Source organism: Pongo pygmaeus, chromosome 4, assembly GCF_028885625.2.
Source record: "Pongo pygmaeus isolate AG05252 chromosome 4, NHGRI_mPonPyg2-v2.0_pri, whole genome shotgun sequence".
In the NCBI taxonomy this organism is placed as follows: Eukaryota; Metazoa; Chordata; class Mammalia; order Primates; family Hominidae; genus Pongo; species Pongo pygmaeus.
In genome coordinates, this window is record NC_072377.2 from 38,459,571 (window position 1) to 38,486,102 (window position 26,532).

General features: G+C 42.4%; 1 protein-coding gene across 1 annotated transcript in view; it reads left to right on the forward strand.

Moving 5' to 3' along the window:
* Positions 1-26,532, forward strand: part of EGFLAM (EGF like, fibronectin type III and laminin G domains) — a 207,651-nt gene that overhangs the window by 59,476 nt on the left and 121,643 nt on the right. Inside the window, exons 2-3 of the mRNA XM_054489179.2 lie at positions 20,093-20,202; positions 21,271-21,354. Coding sequence (XP_054345154.1) covers positions 20,093-20,202; positions 21,271-21,354 — 194 coding nt within the window. The remainder of the gene's footprint in view (positions 1-20,092; positions 20,203-21,270; positions 21,355-26,532) is intronic.

Genomic DNA, 26,532 nt, shown 5'->3' on the forward strand with positions numbered 1-26,532 from the left:
AAATTATTAAACCCCATGTTCTTCTAACCCAGTGGCTTTACAGGTAGGAGCCACAGGTGAAGACTTGGCAAAATGTTTCAAGCTTCAATCAGGAGAATTGCAGAGGCCAGATTCTGACCCAGTATGAGGGTAAGGGGGAAGTTGCTTCCTAAGGCAGGTGTAGACTAGACAGCTCCTCACCAGATGTGCTGCCTTATGTGCTGGAGGCCAGTGTTGGCAGGAGGAAACCGGAGAGAAACCTGATCCTGAGAATGAGAGAAAGAAGGAAAGTTGTTCTCACCCATGCGTTAATGCAGTTGTTCAGTGGCTGTGAGCGGGCACTCAGGGAAGATACCAGGTTTCTGTTATTGATTTTCAGGACTTGGGACAGTTCTGCTCCCCTTGCCTGGGTAAATGGGCCCTGCCTCATGGAAGAGAGTCTCCTGCTGGGATTGCAGTGATGAAAGAAAGGACCCTCATTTTTTTCAGTTGTTTTATTTTGGATTAATTTTAGACTTATTAATTTTAGACTTATAGGAGAGTTATGGTGATAGTATAGTATACTATAGTATACTATCTAACTATAGTATACTATACTAACTATAGATAGTATAGTATACTATCTAACTATAGTATACTATACTAACTATAGATAGTATAGTATACTATACTATCTAACTATAGTATACTAACTGTAGATAGTATACTATACTAACTATATAGTGTAGTTATATACTATATATATAACTAGATAGCTAGAGAGTATAGTATATGCTATATATACTATACTATACTAGTATAGTATCTAACTAGCTAGCTAGATAGTATACTATACTAACTATACTATCTAGTATATTGTACTATATTAACTCTCCTATAAGTCTAAAATTATTCAAACACCAGAGGCTGGGAACAGTGGCTCATGCCTGTAATCCCCTCCACCTCCCGGATTCAAGTGATTCATCTGCCTCAGCCTCCCGAGTAGCTGGGATTACGGGCACCCACCATGCCTGGCTAATTTTTGTGTTTTTGGTAGAGACAGCGTTTCACCATATTGGCCAGGCTGGCTCAAACTCCTGACCTCAGGTGATCTACCCGCCTCGGCCTCCCAAAGTGTCAGGATTACAGGCATGAGCCACCGTGCCTGCCCTCTGGTGTTCTAATGTGATTCTCTCTTTCCTCAAGAAAGACCCTCAGCGTGGTCACAATAACTCAAAAAAGCCACTCATCTTGCAGTGAGCCAGAGGAATTCTAGAGAGGGCTGCTTTCTGAGAGAATAAACCATGGTTCCTGAGGTTATCTGAGAGAACTTTCTAGAAGGCTAGTTGCAGATGTTATAGTCCATAGTCCTCACTAGGCCTTCCTATGTGGTCATGCTCCAGGTTCATGAGATGGTGAGAATTCATATTAGAGATAAATATCACCTTGGCTTTTCCCCAGTTGTTCCTGCACACCTTCTTTGGAAAGAAGTGCCCTGTCTCCTTTAGCAGACCCCCAACTCCCAGGGTTCTCTGGAGTGAAACATTCTCTTTAGACCTTCAGACTGGGGATGACTGGAACCTGAGCCTGGTCCCAACCAAGACAGGGGTCTGATGTGGAGAGATGACCCCATGCTTGACCCCCTGATTTCTTTTCCCTAGTGGGCTTTGTACCTAGAAGAGAAAATTCAGGTTGAGGGATGTCAGCACAGGTTGACGGGAGGCTGGATAGAGTCACAGCGGTAGGGATTTATTCAGTCAGCCATTTAGTCAATCAGCAGCAAATACTTATGGAATGCCTATTCAGGGTCGGAAACTGTTGTAGGTGCCAGGAATAAAGAGCGAACACAAAAGTCTCTGCCCTGGTGGAGTTGACATTCTACGGGCTATTGGGGGCAACATGGAGAGTCATATCTGGAACACAGAGAGAGGAGGTGTGAACAACACTCCCGGATTTCAGGAGTATGGGGAATTTGGGAGGAGATAGAGATCTGAATGGGGAAGATGATAGGTTCTGTCTGGAACGCTTGGCATTTGGGGTGTTTGTTGGCCATCAAGGCTGAAGTGTCCAGTTAGATATGCAGAGCATACTTGAAAAGACACATTTAGCAGGTGCCTGGGAACACTATACAAATGGGTGAGATCACCTGGCAGAATGGGACTCACAGTGGGGCTCAGGCAGGAGCAGGGGCATGTCAGGGCCACCTCAGGAGCTTCTTTAAACTCCATGAAACAGTGCTCTTGACTCAGACATTTAGAGATTTGAAACACTGCCTAGGGCCATCCTCTCCAATTAGGAATTACTGCCATTGAGGTGTCTCCTAAGAGGCTGTCTATGTTGAAGCAACAAGACTTGGGGGTCACTGTATGGATGGAGAACAGGGCCCAGGTAAAATTGGAAGCCATCACGCAGTGTAAAATTTAGAAGAACATGCTAGGTGGTAGAAAGCTCCTGGCTAGGGATCAATAAAGCAAGGTCTTCATTCCAGTTTCTCCCTAACTACTGTTGCCTCACACAAGACACTAGCTTCTCTGAGTTTTAATTTTCCCATCATTAAAATCTGAGATTAGACTACACCAGTGGTTCAAGAGGCAGCAGTATCAGCACCTCCTCAGAACTTTTTAGAAATGCAAATTCTTGGGACCCCTTCCTGACTTAGTGGAATTAGAAACAGGCTGGGGTCCAGCAGGCAGTTAGCACAAGTCTTTCAGGTGATTCTGATGCTTCCAAAAGAAGTTTGAGAACCACTGGCTTAGATGAATTTGAAACTCTCTGCTAGCATTAAAGCTTCTACACCATGTTCTTGTTCAGATGCTTTTGTCAGGTTTCATAATCTGTGCTTCTTTGTCCTCCTCCAATTGTTAAATGATTGTAAGTCGGTTTCTCCTTGAGGTGGGAGGATGTGCGTGTTGTGTGTATGCCTGTGTATATGTGTGTCTGCATGTGTGCATATGCTTACGTGTGTGTGTGTGTATATGTGTGGTGATAGGAGGTTGGTGGGTGGAGATGCACAGCTTTTCTGCTTGCCTTCTTAGATGATGTAACACAGCGGTCCCTAACCTGGGACCCCCCTGGGAGTTTGGGGTCTGCTAAAGGAGACAAGGCTCTGGAACAAGGTCACCTTTCCAAAGAAGGTGTGGAGGAACCACCGCGGAAAGGTCAAGGTGATATTTACCCCTAATATGAATTCTTATCATCTCATGGGCCTGGAGCATGACCACATAGGAACTCCTAGTAAGGACTATGGACTATAACATCTGCAACAAGCCTTCTAGAAAGTTCCCCAACCTTTTTGACACCAGGGGCTGGTTTCCTGGAAGACAGTTTTTTCCATGGATGAGGGTGGGAGGTGGCATGATTCAAGCACATTGCAATTACTGTGTACTTTATTTCTATTATTATTACATTGTATTATATAATGAAATAATTATTTCTTATACAACTTACCATAATGTAGAATCAGTGGGAGGCCTGAGTTTGTTTTCCTACAACTAGACAGTCCCATCTGGGGGTGATGGGAGACAGTGACAGATCACCAGGCATTAGATTCTCATAAGGAGTGCACAACCTAGATTCCTCACATGCACAGTTCGCAATAGGGTTCGTGCTCCTATGAGAATCTAATGCTGCTGATCTGACAGCAGGCGGAACTCAGGCAGTAATGCTAGTGATGGGGAGTGACTGTAAATACAGATGAAGCTTGGCTCACTCACCCGCCACTCAACTCCTGCTGTGTGTTGCCCGGTTCCTAAAAGGCCACAGAACAGTACTGGTCCATGGCCCCGGGAATTGGGGCCCCGTGATGTAAGAAGTGAGCTTGAGTCGATGACAGAAACAGGTCACACTGTGCAGGCTCCCACACAGAGTAGGTACTTGGAAGTGGTTTTGTGCCTTTACCTTCTCTAATATAACTGAGTTGACTGACTCTAGTAGGTTGTCAACTCTTTGGTGCTGCCACTGTCTCCAGCAGCTCTTGATCTGTGGCATCTGTGCTCCCCTGGGATTTCCAACTGAGTCTAAACAGGAACCACTGCTAGAGGCTTTCAGCATGGATTGCTCTCTGCCGGAAGTCAACACTTGGGCCAGAAGAATCCTTTGTGAGATCCCTTTACAACCCAGCTGAGCCCAGTTTGTGTAGCAGCGTGACACTCAGAGGTGCAGACCTACCCTTGACACTAGTGCATGGAGCACAAGAGTTCCCATAGAAGCCCACGTACATTTGTCTTAAAACATACAAGTCATCAAATAGGCTAACAAATTATTAGACACAATATTTTCTCTCCTTCTAACCTGACAAATATATAGTACACTTTCATAATGACCAGAAAGAGCAGGTTCAAATTCCAATTTCTCAGACTCCTTGAATATCTACTTCGAGAGGAGGCAACTTGTATTTCTACTTGGAGAGAACTGCCCTGCTGAGCCCTGGTCTGCCCCAGGCCTCACCCTGTCCCTCCCTGAAGGGCGTTCATATGCACACGCGTGGACATCTCTGCCCACAACCCTAGCTAGTGCTGTCCACTGCCCATCCTGGAGCACAGCAACCCATTGGCCACCCTCTTGCCTGAGGGCCCACATGGCTAGCAGCACAGTTCACCCTCAGAAGGACACGCCCAGGGACAAGGCCACTGAGGACCAGGAAAAGGGCTCGGGACTCTCTGGGCAGGGAATTCCAGGGTCATGAGTACCCAAGGAGTGGATGGAGCACAGGCTTTCCATAGGAATGTCCTCTTGGCTTGGGAGTCCACACTCCACTCATGGGGAGTGGTGTGGCTAGAGGAGGATCCAAACTGGTCCTTCTAAAATAGGGCCCACGTTTGCCTGGGTCTGAGGGAGCACTGCCCTGAGGAGCTGTTCCGAGTGGCTCTCTTTCCTGCTCACTGCTAATACTCTGCAGATACTTCCCCATGAAGAATTTAGGGAGGAACTCTAATTTATGATCACCTAATCCAGTGCATTGACTAGGACATGAGGAAACCAAAGCACTCCACAAAGGTAGATTACTCCCTGGAATTACACTTGGGAATGATGGATTACTTCCTGGAATTACACTCGGGCATGATGGATTACTCTCTGGAGTGGCAAACTATTCTTTGGAATTGCACTCTGGCATGATGAATTTCAAAGGGAAGCATGATTGTGATGTGTAGGGTAACTGCTCCACAGAGAAAAGCCAGCAGGGATCTGGAAAACTCTTCCAGCTGCTCCTTAGTGACTGGCAACTTCTTTAATCCACGGGTAACTAGAACAAACACTGTTCTGTGTCTTAAACCCACGTTTTCACTGCTGCCTTGAGGGCATCACCTTGAAAGTACCTCCAGTGGCCACTTTTTTTTGGGTTACACATTCATAGTGCTGCTTTAATAATAATAGTTGGAACAAGTTTCAAACAGATGGAAATATGGTTTTTGTTTTCCTATTCGTAATTTTCTGACTATTTTTAGTTAGTCTGGGCATTCTCTATTGCATCAGTGAATGTAACTTGGTTCTTTCTGTGAAAATCAAATAACTAAAAAGCTAGCAATGTATTTCTGTCACAGATGATATTTTTGTTTGCATTTTCAAGTGTTTTTATGAATTGGATTATAAAACTAATTGAATCAGAGATGAATTTCGCTCAGAATTTGAAGTATTTTATGAAATAAAATTTCCATAAGAAATTGACCTAATTATTCAGAAGTTTCTAATGCAACAGCCTAATACAGTTTTGAAAGTCCTCCAGAGAAAAAAGCTCAAGCATACTCTCCCTCATAGCAAAGAAACACCCTTTTTATTTACTTATCTCTTAAGCAGTATAGCTTCTAGTTTACAGGAACACAGCTTCAGGGCATATTGTATAGATGCATTATTTTAGTTTCAAATGCTATGTTTCTTCAAAACTAGTTTTCTATTATGTACCATATTTTTCCATCATTTGTAACCGTTATTGGTGAAACAAGTGTTATTTTTATATTTAACTGCTTAATATTACTTGTCTCACACGTAAGTGGCCTACTACTTAGATTTTTTTTAATATTGAGGAAGCACTAGCATGTTTCTATGTAATAGATAAGATCCCAGAAGACTTCAGAGTTATAACCATTGTAAAAAAAAATTTTGTTTCATTAAGAGTTTTTTTCGGCCAGGCACAGTGGCTCATGCCTGTAATCCTAGCACTTTGGGAGGCCAAGGTGGGCGGATCACTTGAGGTCAGGAGTTTGAGACCAGCCTGGCCAATATGGTGAAACGTCATCTATAGTAAAAATACATAAAAGTTAAGCTGGCATGGTGGTGCATGCCTGTAATCCCAGCTATTCTGGAGCCTGAGGCAGGAGAATCACTTGAACCTAGGAGGCGCAGGTTGCAGTGAACTGAGATCGTGCCACTACTCTAGCGTGCATGACAGAATGAAACTCCATCTCAAAAAAAAAAAAAAAAAAAAAAAAAAAGCTTTACTTGCCCTAGCCAAAGGTTTTCCTGATGATTCAGACATTGCAGAGATGTGAGGAAAGCCTTGGGTGGTTTCCCTCTTATGTTTCTCTCCGGTGTCTGGAAGAGATTTAGAGAATTACTTTGATCTGCTCATCGCAGTTGCGACTATATCCTAATGTCTCCGCATCTCTTATGGTGATACCAGACCACGTGCTGTGACTTTGCCTGATGGTTTCTCTGGCCTTTCTGGGTTCACCACCTTTCTGTACCTAGAACTTAGCTCTAGCCAGTCCCACTGGTGGTTTACTCCTCCCTTTATCCCGCCCCCCTCCACACATACCCCAATAACACAATTTCTATATAATCAATATGCTTCCTCTGCAAATACAGCTTCAGATGGGCCTGGACTGGGTCCTGCCCTGCCCTGCCCTCAAGGACACTTCAAACAAATACACAAATAGAAAAATGTTGTCCTCAAAATACAAATGTCGCTTGAGAAAGCCTCTGTTACTTCCTTCTATCTGCCATTTATAGGCCCTTCTCCACACAAGTTTTAGGGGTTCCAATCCAATGGCCCCAACCTTTGTGCTGCACTCAACTGCTTTACAGAAAAAAAAAAAAGTTTCATTTACAAACACACATTCTCCAAAAGAGGCTGCAGAAGCTGTGGAAAGGGAAACTGTATCTCTTAGGCTCAGGGGAAGGCAGTGGGTTCCACTGCATGCACAGCTCTGAACAATTAATAGTGCTGCTCCAGGCCCAGGGTTGAGCAGGATTCTGAGGCTTCCCTGAAGAGGAGAGGATGGAGACAGTGTGACCAATTTGACGCTGAGGGTGACTTGCAGGTTTCTGGAAGTCATGGTGGATGGTGATGCCATCTACCAGGGTTACAGGAGGGGCTCGGGTCAAAAAGAAAGATGACGAATTCAGTTCTGTTATGTGAAATTTGAAAGGCCCAGTGTCACCTGGGTCTACCTGGCAGTTGGGTACATAGGCCTGCTCCTCTGAAGGGAAGGGCTGGGCTGGAGAAATGGGTGTGGGAGCCACAGCATATATGTGGCAATGACTGGCAGGGAAGAGGGTATAGTGGGAGCTGAGAACAGGGAGGCCAGGCAGAGTCACCAGGAACATCAACGTGATGGGGAGGGGAGAGGAAGAAATTCTCTACCTGGCTCCTCACTGTCCCATTGACAAGATCCTCATTCAACAGACTCTAGACCTCAGTTTCTTCATCTGTAAAGTGGGAATAATATCTTCCTCCACTACCTCTGGCAAACATGATAAGTTGAAGACACATACTTACTACTGGTCCCTTCAGTCCCCACTAAAATGCTTGTAAATTGGGGAGAAGAGTAGTAACCAGCAGGACAAAGGAAACAGACAAAGATGGCAGCAATAACATTTGAGAAACCAAAATGTGCATGAACAAGTGGCGATAGATTTAGAAACCAAAGAAAGATGATTTCTAGGCCAGGAGTGAGACAAAGATCAAAAGTGGGCTAAGGTTTGAGCATTGCTTTAAGATTTGCAAAGGCACCTCCCTCTCTCTGTCCTTTCAAATAGATCTTTCTCTTTTTAAAGAAATACAAAATACTCTTTTTAAATAAATTCAAGTGGTAAAGATACTGGCGCTCTGTATGGGTAAACCATAATTTATCCATCTCTTTACTGATGAGCAGTTAGGGTATACCAGGAAAAATAAACATGCAGATAAAAGTACATACTTCATGAGGATAAAATCCAATAACATCAGAATGGTTGTTATCTCTGGAAGACAGGAAGGAAGAGGAAAGAGATGCAGTATGAAATTTTAGCTGTATTTTATTTACCTTTATTTTCTTTTTAAAAAATACCTGAAAATTAAAATTATAATAATTATAGAACTATATAAATGTTATGTTTATGTATATATTAATATGTTTATTTATATAAATATTACAAATATTAATTTGAGAAAGAGAAAAACTCTTCCACTCAGTATGTGGTGACAAGTGAGCGTGTGTGAAGACAGCCTGCTGGGAGCACTGGGCTTCCCACAGCTCTGCTCAGAATCTTCATGAGGGCATGGTGCTAGAGCCCTGGTCTTGGGCCTATCTCCCCTCTCCCAGACACTGTGAGACCTGGCCCACCTTCCCGTGAGGGCCAGTGGTAGTCCCCCTCTGGCTTCCACTGCTATGATGGGGGCCCAAAGGGACATGATGGTGAGCCATCATTCAGAATCAGAACTGTCCTCGAGAATCCAGGACATAGAGAGCAAAACATTTTGAAAAATCCTGTTCTAGCTGATGAGCAGCCACCGAAGTAGAGAGGAGCAAATGGCCGCCTGTTCTGTGCTCTTTATAATCAGGTCCTCCCTGATGGTGCTTTGGTCATTGTCCACTGACAATTCCTTGTGGCCTTGTTCACAGCACTAACAGCCTCCTTCCTGGGCACCTTCGTTTTGCTGTGTCTGTTGATAAGGGTTTTTTGTTTGTTTGTTTGTTTGTTTGTTTTTAAGATGGAGTCTCGCTCTGTCACTCAGGCTGGAGTGCAGTGGCACAATCTCAGCTCACTGTAAGCTCTGCCTCCTGGGTTCACACCATTCTCTGCCTCAGCCTCCCGAGTATCTGGGACTACAGGCGCCCGCCACCATGCCTGGCTAACTTTTTTTTGTATTTTTTAGTAGAGATGGGGTTTCACCATGTTAGCCAGGATGGTCTCGATTTCCTGACCTCGTGATCTTCCTGCCTCGGCCTCCCAAAGTCCTGGGATTACAGGCGTGGCCACCGCGCCTGACCGATAAGGGTATTTTTTTTTTCTTTTGAGACAGACAGTTTTGCTCTGTCACCCAGGCTGGCGTTCAATGGCGCAATCTTGGCTCACAGCAACCTCTGCCTCCAAGGTTCAAGCTATCCTCCTGCCTCAGCCTCCCAAGTAGCTGGGATTACAGGCATGCGACACCACGCCCGGCTAATTTTGTATTTTTAGTAGAGATGGGGTTTTGCCATGTTGGCAAGGCTGGTTTCAAACCTCTGACCTCGAGTGACCCACCCACCTCAGCCCCACAAAGTGCTGGGATTACAGGTGTGAGCCACCGCGCCTGGCTCATAAGGGTATTTTACGTGGGTACATTACCTTTTGTTATTGAGAGCTAAAAGATCTGTATCATTCATGACAAACTATTTTTAGCCTTACCCTGAAATGCAGAGAAACAGACTGCAAACATGAGACAGCACCATTTGCTCCAACCCAACTGGTGCAAACTTCACGAAGCAGTGTTATTTTGCAGATTTCCTTTAGTAACCAAGGAGTGTGGTTGTACCCGCACCCACATGTCTTTTGATCTTTGGATGTAAAAATATTTTTAAAAGTGAACTTTTAAAATTGGGAAAACAATATAACATTCTGGAAAGCTTGCCAAATAGAAGATTATGGGAGAAAAATTGTCCTTCATCTCAGCCACCCTAATGTATCAATTAGCTTTCTTCTCTTGCCTTCAAGTTATTTTTCAAATGAACATATTAAATAACTGTAATAATAGTATTGGTGGCAATTGAGTATGCTTTTCTGTTTAATACTACATCATAATTTGCCGCAGTGTCATACAAGCCTCTTTTTTTAATAGACTTTTTATTTTGAAATACATTTAGATTTATAGAAGAGTTGGCTAGTCACTAGAGAGAATGCTTATCCACCTTTTACCAATTTCTCCTCATGTTAACATCTTACATAACCGTGGCACATTTGTCAAATCTAAACAATGAATTAGTGATAGTACTAACTAGTGATAGTACAGTGCTATCAACTGAACCACAGACTTTATTTAATTGTACTGGTTTTCCCACTGCTGTTCTTTTTCTGCTCCAGGGTCCAATTCAAGATACCACAAGCACACCTTGTGTTTATTGTGTGTATACCAGTAGATTCAGGTGATACACCATACTTGGCCTAACTATTTCCCTCTTTCTAAATATTTAGATTGCTTATAGTTTTTCCGTATCACACGTAGTACTATGAAGAACCTCTGCATGTGGGTAGTTGTATTAGTCCGTTCTCACACTGCTGTAGAAATAAGAGAGGTTTAATTGGCTCATGGTTCTGCAGGCTGTGCAAGAAGCATGGCTGGGGAAGCTCGGGAATTTCAATCATGGCAAAAGGCAAAGGGGAAAGCAGGCAATGTCTTACGTGGCCAGAGTAGGAGGAACAAAGGGGGAAGTGCCTTACACTTTTATTAAAGAACCAGATCTTACGAGAACTCACTCACTGTCATGAGAACAACAAGGGAGAAATCCTTCCCCATGATCCAGTCACCTTCCGCCAGGCCCTCCCTCCAACACTGGGGATTATAATTCGACATGTGGGGACACAGATCCAAACCATATTAGTAGCCTTCTCTTCTTTTAAGATTCCTTCCTTATGGCTGTCTATAATCAGATTTCTGGAGGCCCAAGGATAAGAATGGATTTATGGCCCTGGATATCATTGCATATTGCCGCCAAAGTGTCTTCCACAATGTCTGAATACTCATTTATACTGTCATGAGCAATTTTTTGAGAGTAGTGCACTGATGTACCCTTGTCAGTGTTACTCTCATTTTAATATTTTGGCTAATTTAATAGATGAAAACATCTCAATTTTTGAAATGTGTATTTCTTTGGTAACTAGCAAATTTGAATATTTGCCCATGTGTGTTTACTAGCTATACTTCTTTTTTTTTTTTTTTTTTGCAAATTGTCTCTTCATATTTTATTTATTGGGGTCTGAATTTTCTTATTAATATGCATGAGTTTTATAATAAAGATATCCCTTGGCCTCTCATTTTGCTGCAATTATTTACCCCTCCATCTATTGTTTGAATTTTTTCTTTTGTAATTTTCGAAGAGCATAATGAAAGTTTTATGATGTAGATTCCATTATTTCTTAAAAATTTATATATTTTTAGTCTCTTTTAAGCTTAGAAAGGTTCTTCCTCTAACTCTGGTTTTAAGATCGGGCACAGTGGCTCAGGCCGTAATCCCACACTTTTAGGGTCAAGGCGGGAGGATTGGTTGAGCCCAGGAGTTTAAGACCAGCCTGGGTAACATAGTGAGACCCTGTTTCTACAATAAGAAGAAGAAGTAGTTAGCTAGATGTGGTGGCACGTGACTGCAGTCCCAGCTACTCAGTCGGCTGAGGTGAGAGGATCAACTGAGCGTGGGAGATGGAAGCTGCAGTGAGCTGAGATCACACCACTGCACTCCAGCCTGGGTGACAGAGGGAGACCCTGTCTCAAAACTAAATAAATAAATAAGTAAATACATTTTAAAAGTCTGATTTTTAAAATTCAATTATTTTCTATAATTTGAGATCCCATATTTAACTGATGCATCTGGAATATTTTTGGTATTTGGTCCAAGTGTCTGACTGGGCCACCTCTCACTCACCAGCTGTCGGCGACCACACCTCTAACTTCGTGGGTGGTCAAGCTGAGTCACTTCCAGCTGAGTGACTGGCATCCTCCTTCTCTGTGTTGCCCAAGCTAGAATCCTTGGAGTCACCTAATTTCTACTTTTTTTCTGTCTTTCATTACCCACATCCAGCCAGCCATGGAGTCCCAGTAGTTGTATATTCGTGGTTCATCCCCCAGTTCTTTGGGGAAGAGTATATGCTGCTTTCTCTGCCTGGGACCCTTTTCCCATCCCCACTCTGTCTGCCTCGTTCCTATGGGTCTATTGCACAGAGCCTGGTATGTCATTGCTCTGGGCCACTAAAGTACTCCAACTTCCCAACCCTAATTCTCACACCCAATCGTAATATCCTGCTAATTTGTGTCCCTGTGTCTCTCTTCATCATTAACGTAGAGACTGACAGTGCCTGGTATGTATAGGGTGCTCAATATGTTTGTTAGGTGTGTGAAAGAGCAAATAAATGAGTGAAAATGCCAATAAAATAGGAGTCATACCTAACCAGGTCCCAGCAGGGTCCGATTTAAATACTTTCCTACAGAATATGAAGGTAAAGGGGGTAGCACATTACAATTCATGCTTTTTATGGATGCCAAGAGGTCATGGATACCTTAAATTGGCTTGTTCACCTTCTGGGTGACTGTTTTACCCTCCTTCTAGATGCCATTACTATAATTCAAAGGCTGGAAAATAAAAACTACATTTTCCAGACTATCTTGTAGCCAATATTCTGGATGTCAATTAGGTCCCACCAATTGGATATACTCTTGAGAGACAGGGAAGGCTGGAGTGGGGTGGAGGCCGTTTTCTTGCTGCTATTTCTCCAGCCAAGCAAGGCCATCAAAACATGAGAACTCATCATTCCAGGACCCATCGCCAGTCTTGTGGGTGTCTGGAAGCAGTTGTGGCAGCAGTAATGCCAGTAGTGAGGGTGAAGGCAGAGGCTTCCTGGTTCTGAATCACCACTATAGCATTCTCTCATTCATTCTCTCTCTCCCTGTCTCTCTCTAATAGAGCCATTGGAGACTCCTGAATTAATTTCTCCGGTCTTTCTACCAATTTCCATAACCCCATCTTCCTGTTTACCTAGAGCGTTTCTATTTTCTGTACTGAACCATTGTAGATACACAAGGGATACAAGAACTGGTTACCCTCTTAGTGACCCAAGGAGCCTGCCTTGATCAATTGCAATTTTTCCCAGAGCAAAGGAAGCAAGAAATACTCCTAAGACTATGGGTGAGGCTGTGCTTACTGGTTATTTTATGGTTCTACAAGGGACTCATAAATCATTTCCGTTATCTTTCTCCCCCACTTTTCAGCCATCTTTAAGACTATGTTAGAATAGGCCTCTTCACTTAGCAATAAATGTGGCCAGTACTTGATAATTACACAGGGGGAAGCAAACATAAAACTACCTGAGAAAATATAGGTGAATAATTCAGATCTTTCACAAACTAAGGGTACTTACAAATCAGTGAGAAAAAAACTAAAACCCAATTAAATATGTGCAAAATACTTGAAAATAGGAAGAAAAATAGCCAAAAAAAGATGCTAAAATATTTAACCTTTTTTTGGATCAAATTTGCCAAGGTTTTAAAAGACTATTTAGATCAAATTCATAGTAAAATTGAGAGGAAGGTAGAGAGATTTCCCATATACTCCCTGTCCTCATGCATGTATAACCTCCCCCCTTATCAGCATCCCCTACCAGAGTGGTACATTTGTTAGTGAACCTACATTGACACATCATTCTCACCCAAAGGCCATAGTTTACATTAGGGTTCATTTTTTCTGTTGTACATTCTACGGGTTTAAACAAATGTATGACATGTATCTACCATTATGGTATCGTACAGAATAGTTTCACTGCCGTAAGAACCCTCTGAACTCTGCCTATTCATCCCTTGCTCTCTCCTAATACCTGGCAACCACTGGTCTTTTTTACTGTTGCCTTTTTCAGAATGTCATAGACTTAGAATCATACAGTATGTAGCCTCTTCAGATTGGCTTCTTTCACTTAGGAATACCCACTGAAGTTTCCTCGACGTGGAAACTTTGAGGATTGAAACTATGGATGAGGCTGTGCTTACTGATTATTTTATGGTTCTACAAGGGACTGATAAATCTTTTCCATTATCTTTATTTCCACTTTTCAGCCACCTTTAAGACTATGTTGGAATAGGCCTTTTCACTTAGCCTATTCTAAGGCTAAGTGAAGGAAAAAGGAAAAGCTTCCTTTTCGTGGCTTGATAGCTCATTTCTTTTTAGCACTGAATAATACTCTGTTGTCTGGAAGTACCACAATTTATTTATCCATTCACCTACTAAAGAACTTTTTGTTTACTTCCAAGTTTTGGCAATTATGAATAAAGCTGCTGTATATATCCGTGTGCAGTTTTTTGTGTGCACGTAGGTTTTTGACTCCTTTGGGTAAATACCAATGAGTACACATGCCAGTGGTATGATGAGTATGTTTGATTTTGTAAGAAACTGCCAAACTGCCTTTCAAAGGGGCTGTGCCATTTTGCATTCCCACCAGTGATGAATGAGAGTCCTGTTGCTCCACATCCTTGCCAAAATTTTGTGTCGTCAGTGTTCTGGATTTTGGCCATTCTAATAGGCATACAGGGATGGTATCTCATTGGTGTTATAATTTGCATTTCCCTGATGACATCTGATGTGGAGCATGTTTTCATATGCTTACTTGCCATCATGGTATCTTTTTTGGTGAGATGTCTGTTAAGGTCTTGGTCCATTTTTCTTTTTTGGTTTGTTTTCTTTTTTTATTTTTATTTTAGGTTTGGGGGTACATGTGAAGGTTTGTTACATAGGTAAATACATGCCATGGGGGTTTGTTGTACATATTATTACCTTACCCAGGTATTAAGCCCAGTACCCAGAAAAGTTATATTTTCTACTCATCTCCCTCCACCCATTCTCCCCCATCAAGTAGACCCCAGTGCCGACACCAGCTTGATCAGGGAGACCCTAACCCAGTGGTGCTAGAGGAATTAAATACACGCACACAGAAGTATAGCGTGTGGAGTGGGAAATCAGGGGACTCACAGCCTTCAGAGCTGACAGCCCCAAACAGAGATTTACCCACATATTTACTGACAGCAAGCCAGTGATAAGCATTATTTCTATAGATTATAGATTAACTAAAAGTATTCCTTATGGAAAACAAAGGGATGGGCCAAAATAAAGGGATGGGTTGGGCTAGTTATCTGCAGCAGGAGCATGTCCTTAAGGCACAGATCGCTCATGCCATTGTTTGTGGTTTAGGAACATCTTTAAGTGGTTTTCCACCCTGGGTGGGCCAGGTGTTCCTTGCCCTAATTCCAGTAAACCCACAACCTTCAGCGTGCGCGTCATGGCCATCACGAACATGTCACAGTGCTACAGAGATTTTGTTTACGGCCGGTTTTGGGGCCAGTTTATGGCCAGATTTGGGGGCCTGTTCCCAACACCCCAGTGTCTGTTGTTTCCTTCTTTGTGTTCATAAGTTCTTATTATTCAGCTCCCACTTATAAGTGAGAACATAGGGTAGTTGGTTTTCTGTTCCCACTTTAGTTTGCTCAGGATGATATCCTCCAGCTCCATTCATGTTCCCACAAAAGACATGATCTCTTTCTTTCTATGGCTGCATAATATTCTATGGTGTATAGGTACCACATTTTCTGTATCCAGTCTGTCATTGATGGGCATTTAGGTTGATTCCATGTCTTTGCTATTGCAAACAGTGCTGCAATGAACATTCACATGCATGTGTCTTTATGGTAGAATGCTTTATATTCCTCTGGGTGTATATCCAGTAGTGGGATTGCTAGGTCGAATGGTAGTTCTGCTTTTAGCTCTTTGACGAATTCCCATACTGCTTTTCACAATGATTAAGCTAATTTATACTCCCACCAACAGCGTATAAGAGTTCCCTTTTCTCCACAATCTTCAAAGCATCTGTTATTTTTTGACTTTTTAATAATAGCCATTCTGGCTGGTGTGAGATGGTATCTCATTATGGTTTTGATTTGCATTTTTGTAGTGATCAGTAATGTTGAGCTTTTTTTGTTATGCTTGTTGGTCGCATGTATGTTTTCTTTTGAGGTGTGTGTTCATGTCCTTTGCCCACTTTTTAATAGGGTTGTTTATTTTTCTCTTGTAAATTTGTCTAAGTTCCCTATAAATGCTGGATATTAGACCTTTGTCAGATGCATAGATTGCAAATATTTTCTCCCACTCTGTAGGTTGTCTGTTTACTCTGTTGATAGTTTCTTTTGCTGTGCAGAAACTCTTAAGTTTAATGAGATTCCATTTGTCAATTTTTGCTTTTGTTGTGATTGCTTTTGGTGTCTTTGTCATGAAATCTTTTGGTCCATTTCTCACTCATTGTTTGTTTATTTTTATTGTTGAGGGTTTTTTTTTTTTTTTTGAGATGGAGTTTTGCTCTTGACACCTAGGCTGGAATGCAGTGGTGCGATCTCGTCTCATTGCAACCTCCGCTTCCTGGGTTCAAGTGATTCTCCTGCCTCAGCCTCCCAAGTCGCTGGGATTACAGGCTCCTGCCACCATGCCCAGCTAATTTTTGTATCTTTAGTAGAGGTGGGGTTTTGCCATGTTGGCCAGGCTAGTCTCGAACTCCTGACCTCAGGTGATCCACCTGCCTTGACCTCCCAAAGTGCTGGGATTACAGGTGTGAGCCACCGTGCCCAGCATGTTGAGTTTTAAGAGTTCTTTGTTATCTTAGTTTGTTCGGCTGCTATATCAAAATACTATAGATTGGGTGGCTTATAAACAAGAGTAATCTATTTTTCACAGTTCTGGAGGCAGACAAGTCTAAGACCAAGGCACCAACAGATTTGGTGTCTGGTGAAGGCTCACTTCCTGGCTCATAGACAGCTGTCTTCTTGCTGTGTCTTCACATAGCAGAAGGGGAGGGGGAGCTCTCTAGGGTATCTTTTGGGGAACTAATCCTGTTCATGAGGGCTCTACCCTCATGACTTAATCACCTCCCAAAGGCCACATCTACAAATATGATTACATTGGGAATTAGAGTTTAACATATGAATTTTGGAAGGACACAAATATTTTCTCTATAGCATTTGCATATTTTGGATAACAGACCTTTATCAGATATTTCTTTTGCAAATATTTTCTCCTAGTCTGTGGCTTTTTAAAAAAATTTTTTTATTCTCTGAGCAAAAATTCTTTAAAAAGTGGTAGTAGTAAGACCTGGTGGGGCTGTGTTACTTTATACTGTTACTTATACATCTCATGTACACTATTATAAACTTCTAAATTGGTTAATTTTCTAAATGTAAGTTTGATGATATTTATTAGAAATCTTTAAAATATTCATTCCCTTAAATCAACAATTCTCAACAGGGAGCAGTTTTGCCCCTTGGGGAGCATTTGGTAATGTGTGGACATGTTATTAGTTTTCACGATGGGTTGGGGAGTACTACTGTCATTTGGTGGGTAGAGACCAGGGATGCTGCTCAACATCCTATAATGCAAAAGGGCAGCCCCCACAAAAACTAGGCAGCCCCAAATATCAATAGTGTCAAGGTCGAGATACCATTTTAGACACAAGAGCTCTGTTTTAAGAATTTACCCAAATAAATAATTGAATGCACCTAAAGATGTATTCATTTACTCTTTTGGGGAGAGCAATAAGTCATTAGTAGTAAAAATGAAAATGTATATACTGGATAAATTTTATAGGTATCCATCCTAGAAACACTGGCACATGTGTGCAAAAAGACATATATATAGATGTTCTTTTCAGCATTATTTTTACCAGTGATATTTTGATAATAACTGCAATGTCAATCAATGGAGTAATAGTTAATGTACACGCTTGCTCTGAAAAGCAGAGTTTTGGCCATCCAACTTCCCACTACTGTTTTCTATGATCCTATCCTCCTGCGGGGTTCCTTCTTTACTGTAGATGGGCTTGGTGGAAGAACAATTCCCAGAACTCATCTCATCCTGTGATTTCCCAGTTTAGAAACCAGAAAGGACTGATCCTTCCTTTCCTGCCCCTTGGTTGAGCCAAGAGGAAGCCACATGGCCTAAGTCTAGCCAATCAGATGAGACATTAAATCTGGAACAGATTTAATGGGAGAGTCAGAGAGATCATTAAGAATTAAATCTCTGAGTGGTGACAATCGTAGGTGTATATGGGGCAGAGGGGAGCTGACTTTTGGCCTCATGTTTCCTGCTGACAGCACTGGGCTTCTATTACTTGATCCACTAGAAAAACTTTGGGTTCTGTTATTAAAAACGTTGATGACAAGCCCTAGCAGCAGTCCATTAAATAGATACATTAGATCTCTGTGAGTTGCAAAGTATTCTAACTGATATGCTGGAGAATTACGTGCAATAGTTAAAAAGAAATCTCACCAGGACATATTAGTAAGTGGAAAATCAAGTTGCAGAATGTTCATTTACTTAAGGAGTGTTTATTATGCTTTTACCATTACTAGTTTCTGTACTCTGAACAAGATAGACCTGGTCCCTGCCCTCATGGAGCATTACTTAAGATAGCAAAATATTGGGAATAAATTGCCTAGCAATAATGAGATGACAAATGCTATTTATTATGGCACATGTGTTATATGGAAAAATTTACAGCCATTAAAAATAATGATTTTAATGATTGTAAATATGCTATTTGTACTATATATATACTAAGTGAAATAAGACTTAAAATTATTAACATGTATATATATATACACAATCACTATATATAATAAAACAATTTAAAAATTACATACACATGGCCGGGCACAGTGGCTCATGCCTGTAATCCCAGCACTTTGGGAGGCCAAGGCGGGCAGGTCACAAGGTCAGGAGATCCAGACCATCTTGGCTAACACAGTGAAACCCCGTCTCTACTAGAAAATACAAAAAATTAGCCAGGCATGGTGGTGAGCGCCTGTAGTCCCAGCTACTTGGGAGGCTGAGGCAGGAGTATGGCATGAACCCGGGAGGTGGGGCTTGCAGTGAGCAGAGATGGCGCCGCTGTACTCCAGCCTGGGCGGCAGAGCGAGACTCCATACACACACACACACACACACACACACACACAAAGCTGAGCTTCCCAAATCCAAAAATCTGAAACCCTAAATGCTCCAGAATCCAACTTTTTGAGCACCAATGTGATGCTCAAGGGAACTGCCCATTGAAGCATTTTGGATTTGAGATGCTCAACAGCTAAGTATATTGCAAATATTCCAAAATCCAAAAAAATCTGAAATTTCAGATAAGGGATGTCAACTGTATAGAAACACACACACATACACACACACACAAACACTTTTTTAAAATTGCACGTGACCAACAAGAGATATACCACAATGCTAACAGGACTCATTTCTGAATATTAGAATTAGAGATAATTTTTTATATTTTCTAAATTGTGGCAACCTGTATATATTATTTGATAATTATAAATCTTATCATCTATAACTATGAAGTTACTTAAGATAAATAGTAAAGCATTTGAAATTTTTAAACTTCATTTTATACATAACTATATTTTTTAAATGTCCCACAATAGGAATATCCTAGCTATATAAGCAAACGCATCTGTGTAATGTATACATAAAACATATATGCTATTGAGTAAACACAAATGTGCCTGTCATCTTACTTTAATACATTTTATACTTTTAGAGTCAAGTCAGAAGTGTTTGTGGTAGCCGGGCGCGGTGGCTCATGCCTGTAATCCCAGCACTTTGGGAGGCTGAGGCGGGTGGATCACGAGGTCAGGAGATCGAGACCATCCTGGCTAACACGGTGAAACCCTGTCTCTACTAAAAATATAAAAAAATTAGCCGGGTGTGGTGGCGGGAGCCTGTAGTCCCAGCTACTTGGGAGGCTGAGGCAGGAGATTGGCATGAACCCGGGAGGTGGAGCTTGCAGTGAGCCGAGATCGTGCCACTGCACTCCAGCCTGGGCGACAGAGCGAGACTCCGTCTCAAAAAAAAAAAAAGAAGTGTTTGTGGTCTATGGTACCCTGAATCTCCCTTTGCTGGTCCCTGACCTATTAGAAGATACCTGAGAGAATGAGGGCAATAGTTGGACTGATTTATCTACTGATGCCAGGTTGGGAAGGGATAGCAAAGTGAGTGAGGTCAGCTGAGATAGGTGTGGTGTATCAGAAATTGACTGCATTTCTGGAATTATCTTTAAGTATGCTTTTCATCTGTCAGATAATGCACTCTAAAATCATGTTTGAGTATACTCAAGGTGGGATGTGTGGAGCCTCTAACACAATCTCTTTTGTTTGGGGGCAGGCAAGGTAGGGCCTCCTCTTGACATCAAGCTGGGCGCATTGAACTGTACGGCTTTCAGCATCCAGTGGAAAATGCCAAGGCATCCTGGGAGTCCCATCCTTGGATACACTGTGAGTACACGGGCATGGGAGTTTCCTCGGTGGGTGTGTCGTGTGACTGTATATCTTTCTCATCCTTGCTTTTTCTAGATGTCTATCTTTCCATATCAATAACTTCCCCATTCTCCCTCTGTAAAGCTAGAAGAAATGTCCCACTTTGAAGGGTATTTGTAAATGCCCTGAATGTCACATCACATCTGCATTACTCACTTAGGATCTATCCAGTTCTTTCTCTGTTCAGCTGTGGGAAAATATAAACTAAAAGGACATGGTTTTTGCTATTCAATTGCCTATAGTCAAATCTGGAAAATAAAGTATGAACACGGGAAACAGGAAATCACTGTGGAATGTTGTCAACAAGTACAAAATAATGTAAAGTAAGAAGGTGGGGAGACAAAATGGAGGAAGCAGCAGAGAATGCATTCTTATCTGTCAGAGGCTGCAAATTGGGCTGATATTATTTCACCAAAATGTTTTCTTTGAATAGTGTTTTTAGAAATGAGTCAACTTTGAGAAGTCAAGACATTTCACATAAATGTTTGGAGTTGTGCACTGTCTGGGATATGGGGAGAGCTGGCCACACTGGGTCCACACTCCTATCCACCTGCTGGAACTGAGCTGCTCATTTTAGATGAGATGTAAGACCCCGGTACCACCCCAATCCCACCACCTGCTACTGTCTCCATTTCACCGAGGGACAGTAGCCATTGATCATGGCCCTCGTCCTATTGTTTTCTAAAAGTAGAGGAATGTATCTCTGGGCTCATGTCTTATCAAAAGAGAGAAAATGAAAGATTACCCGGGAGGCTCATGCATTTTGGGAAAAATAACATGAGCCACGTCCAGACCTCTGCATCTCACTTCATTGATATGTGTCTTCCTCCTGGACTCCGCAGGCTTCTGAGTTTGCAACACCCCCCACCCAACCCAAGTAGGTCTGATGTGTGTTCCCGCAGAACTAGTGCACGTGACGTTAGGCGACGCACCTCAGAGCCTGCTGCCACTGTGAGTGCAATTACAACCTTTGATCTTACACAAGCACGGGCTCTGCTCTCACCAGGGTGTCTGCATCTTTTCAAGGTCTTTTACTCTGAGGTTGGCGCAGATAAATCCCTGCAGGAGCAGTTGCACAGCGTGCCTCTCAGCCGGGACATCCCGACCACGGTGAGTCTTTCCATCCTGGCAGCCCCCTCAAAAGCAGGTGGGCACTATTCGGGCGGATTGCTGATTTGGTGTGTGTGCTACTGTACATGTAAGAATAATAACTAACGCTTGTAATAGTCCTTTAGGATTTCCAGATGTCATTCATGTACATTTCCTCTGAACCATGCCATCTACATCTCTGGAAAATAGGCATCTGACGAAAGAGTCCTGGTGCAAATGCTTCCATCCTGGACTCAACCCCATTTTATCATGCAAGAAAACTGCCACCTTACAGCTGGTTTTTCCCCTTCTTTTCTTCATAAAGTTCATTTCTGTTTTTTTTGAATCCTAATAAAAGCTTTATACATAAATATGATGCATTTGTATCTTCCCAGCTGCCTGAAGACACAGTGCAGAAGAGGATGTAATTTGAAATGTATATTTAAACGGTCCAAATTGTTTATTTTTTTTTTCAAGCCCAGTGCCCCATCCTTCCACTAACCAATTGTTGGGTCCTCATCTATTTTCTTTTCTGTTTCTCATCAAAGTCTCTTGAGTGAATTTCTGGCCTTAGGCATCTTGTGTTTTCTTTTCTTTCACTCCCCTCCTCCTTCCTAATTCTGCCACTACTCTAGGCTAGAGCCTTTTGAATTGCTCTACAAGGAGTTAGCACCAGTGCTCATAACACTGTTATAATGGTGGTGGTGGTGCTAACTCCTATTTGATCCGTGCCTTCTGGCAGCAGCACCTGAGAGAAACCTGTTTGTCATCCATGATAAGGAACTATCACTTACTGAGCATCTGTTACCTGGCAGCCACCACCCTTTGCTTTACATTTGCTTTGCCACCTAATTTTCACAACTATCCTATGACCTCATTTTACTGACAAGGATGCTGAGACTCGGAGAGGTGAAGTAACTTTCCTCAAATCATACATTAGTGAGTAACAGCATCAACTGTAAACTCAGAGCTGACTGACCTCTGAGCCCCTGCCCTTGCTGGTTCTACCAAAGCTCTCATGACTCAGAAGGAATAGATGCACATTTCCAGCTTGCTTTTATTTTGTATGACATGCTTTTCAGCTCAAAATAGACTTTTGCTTAAGCACCCAGCATTGGCCACAGAAGCTGTCAACCCCAGCCTCTGCAGTTTACTCTCTCAAGAAAGGGTGATGGGTTGGGTTGGAACTTTCAATAAGCTCATTGACCTCACCAAGAAGTCTGATTGTCCCTAGTAGTGTCCCCAGCCACCCCAGCCTGGTGTCCTGCAGGGCTCACTGCTTGGCCTGGAACCCAGTCCAGGTATCAGGAGTGATACATGCCTTTGAGTCTAGACGGTGCCTCTGAAATTGATATCCTGCCCATCACAGAACCTGGGCTGAATGTTGGCATCTCTCTGAAGGTCACTGCTATATAAATCTAAAACAAGGCTGGGAGGGAGACCAGCACGCTGGACTTTTAGGCCTGTTTCTTCCGTTTACAGGTTGGGTGATGTTGGTCAGAGTCACTTAACCTGTCTAAACCTCAACTTTTTTTCCATGAAAGGGTGTAATAATTATTCTCTTGTGAGGATCAAATAAAAGCCATGTGGATGGTGATATTTACCTGTTAAATATATTCTCTCCATTATCAACATCTAGGCATTAGAGTATGCTATCAAATTCTGCATTTGATCATCTTGCCAATTTTGACAAACTTGCATAGGGGCTACTCTATGCCCAACACAAGACAACACACAGTCCCTGTTTGGAGGCAGCTTTCAGTCTTCTGAAAACCATATCCACACAGATAAAACAATTAGGGAGCAACGTAAGATCAGATGTTGTTATTAACATGCTGCTTAGTAGACAGGTTTGAAGGGGGAGAGGTGAGTGTGAGAACAAGTGGTCAAGAGGTGAAAGTTGGGACTGAGGACCGAAGCAGGAACTTTCTGGAAAGGCAGACTCAGGGGAGGGACATCCCAGTTGGAATGGTTTGAGCCCAGGGAATGAATGAGAATGAATGTGTCCACACATGCCTCTCTCTCTCAATCTGTGTGTGTGTGTGTGTGTGTGTGTGTGTGTGTTTGTGTGTGTTTGGGGGGGTGGGGGTGGGGGGTGGGGAGAGTTGCAGAATAAAGAGAATGAAAAGAGGAAATCAAGACTAGACATAAAGGCAGTGATTCAGCAAGGGAATGGGAGGAGCCTGATATAGCAGAATGGGTCCTGGATTCTGATGACTTGTGTTCAGATTTCTGCATCTCAACAAAACAGCTGCTTAACCTTACTAGGTCTCAGTTTCCTCACTGACATATATCATAGTGTGTCTGTGGTTCCCAAACTGTGTGCCAGGGTGCTCCAGGGTTCTGCAGCAGGCTCACACGGGCACAGTAGAATAGTTAACATTTTTTAGGAAAACAGCAACATCTGTGTGAACTACTGTATTAGTCCATTCTCACGCTGCTAATAAAGGCATACTTGGCACTGGGTAATTTATAAAGAAAAGAGGTTTAAATGACTCACAGTTCCGCATGGCTGGGGAGGCCTCAGGAGACATACAACCGTGGTGAAAGGCACCTCTTCACAGGGCAGCAGGAGAGGGAATGAGTGCTGAGCGAAGGGGGAAGCCCCTTATAAAATCATCAGCTCTTGTGAGAGCTCACTCACTATCACAAGAACAGCATGGGATAAACCACTTCCATGATTCAATTACCTCCAGCTGGTCCCACCCTTGACACATGGGGATTATTACAATTCAAGGTGAGATTTGGGTGGAGACATAGAGCCAAACCATATCAACTGTTATTACCAAGTTGTTTGGATATAACTACTTAATAAATGGAACAGTTAGACATTTCTTTTGGCATAGAGATGCTATAAATATTACTGACACACTAAGGGTGGAAAGAACAGAGAAAGTTTTAGGAACTCTGTACTATATTATATCATTCTATAGATAAAGATGGGAGTTATTATATCATATCATTCTATAGATGAAGATGTGAGTTATAAGGTAATGATTGTAGAACCTTCAGCACGATACCTGGTACAGAATGAGAGCTTAGTAAGTGGTTAGTATGATTCATATTGCAAAGATGTGTGTTTGCTGCCCTTGGCTGTGCATGACAAAAGGGGCAGGTGCTGTGCAGATTTGTTTTACTCATGCAAGTTTTTTTTTTTTACTCTTCATGTTGCCTCTGTTTTTTCCTCTCTCCGGGACCACCTGATCATCAGGCAGTTTTTGTAAGCATGTTTTAGAAAAGCTAAACCCCTGTCCCAATCCAGGATTCAGGGGATCTCTTTTCATCAAAATGTTGATTTTCCTGCATCTCCCTCTTGCTGATTAAGGCTCAGTGGAGAGTGCCTAGTTCTAGTGTAAGCACAGACAGCTGAATCTACAAGGTGAATTTTTAATCGTTTAGAGGAAGCCACTTTTATCCTTGCGTGTACTCCTTCATCTCACATGGCAGAGTAGGGTTAAGGGGAATCTCTCTGAAGGTTGAAGTAATTTAAGCTCTGGTTCAAGAGTAGGTAAAACAGATTGAAAAGGAGAGAAAATATTTAACAAGTGACCACCTCTGTGGAGGTAGCTCCCTCTCTTTTTACCTCCTCTTTTCTCACTCCCTTATTTCCTCTAACAATTCCAGATTGCGTTTTCAGTAAGATAGGACCGATTACCTTAAAAGGTAGATTTGGTTTTCTGGATTGAATGCTAAACCGGGGAGTGGGTTGACAAATGGTTAATCTGATTTAACTGATAAAATGACCAAAATACCCTGGTTGATAATGTGGAGTTGGGCTGCATTGTTTGATAATCTGCCTTATAGTAGCTTTCAATTTGGCAGCATTTCAAGCCCATCTTATCTTTTTCTTAAAGTAATACTCTCCAGGTTTCCTCCTGGAAAACAAAATAGTAAAACAAATCAGGGCAATTTGGTAAATTTTTTAGAGTTAGAAATAGAAAAGGATGTTTAGGGTGGTGGTCTTTACACTTTTTGATCATACATACCATCAGTTAAAAAATATTTGAACATGCACCAATATATGTATATTTATGTATTTATAAATTATACATATGCTACTGTACTAATATATTATGTACATTATAAAATCTCACAGAATTTTAAAGGAGGAGATAAAACAGAAATAGAGTTCATGTGTTTTCTTCTGGCATCTCAGTGGATTGTCTTGCTGTCCCCGGTGATGCACCACCACCCTGCTTTAGAGTCCACTGGTTGACCCAGAACTTAGAGAGAGAAAACTTACAGGAATCAGAAGACTTATTCCTGCTCTCTCATCAGAGCAAGGGTGACCAGGGGCGAAGTTACTGATCTTTTCTGAATTTCTCTTCAACTATAAAATGAAGGGATGGGGCCAGGCACAGTGGCTTATGCCTGTAATCCCAGCACTTTGGGAGGCTGAGGCGGGTGGATCAGCTGAGGTCAGGAGTTCGACACCAGCCTGGCCAACATAGTGAAACTCCATCTCTACTAAAACTACAAAAAAATTAGCCAGGTGTGGTGGTAGGTGCCTGTAATCCCAGTTACTTGAAAGTCTGAGGCAGGAGAATTGCTTGAACCCTGGAGGCAGAGGTTACAGTGAACCGAGATCACGCCATTGCACTCTAGCCTGGGCAACAAGAGTGAAACTCCGTCTCAAAAAAAAAAAAAAAAAAAAAAAAAAAAAAAAAAAAAAAAATGAAGGGATGGACTAGCAATGGTTCTCAACTGGGAGTACCTTTGTCCCCTCCTGGGCATTTTGGTGGACAAGCATCAGGGATGCTAACTTTCCTGCAGTACACAGGACAGATCCACATAAGGAAGATTTGTTCAGCCTCCAAAGCCAATGCTGCCCCTGTAGCAAAACTCTGGAAAATAACTTCCTGTGACCAGGGAGTAGAAATCCCTACAACTCCTACCTCCGCCCTGCTCTGCACAGCCATCCTCAGCGCATTGGAGGAAGGATGCTTGGAAGTTAGCACTTTTCTGTTTCTCTAGTGCCTTCGACGGGATGATGCTAGGTGGTCCCAACTGCCACTAAGGCAACTGAGGCCCAGCCTTGACTTGTGGGGTCAACTGTGAGGTTGAATCCAAGTTTACTAGCTATTAATGAAGGTTGTTTTAGAAGAATCATAGACTTTCAGTGTTGAATCTTTGGCCCAGAGAAGCTAAGTGGCATCTCCAAGACCACACAGCTAGGTTAGCAGCAGAACCTGGGTCTCC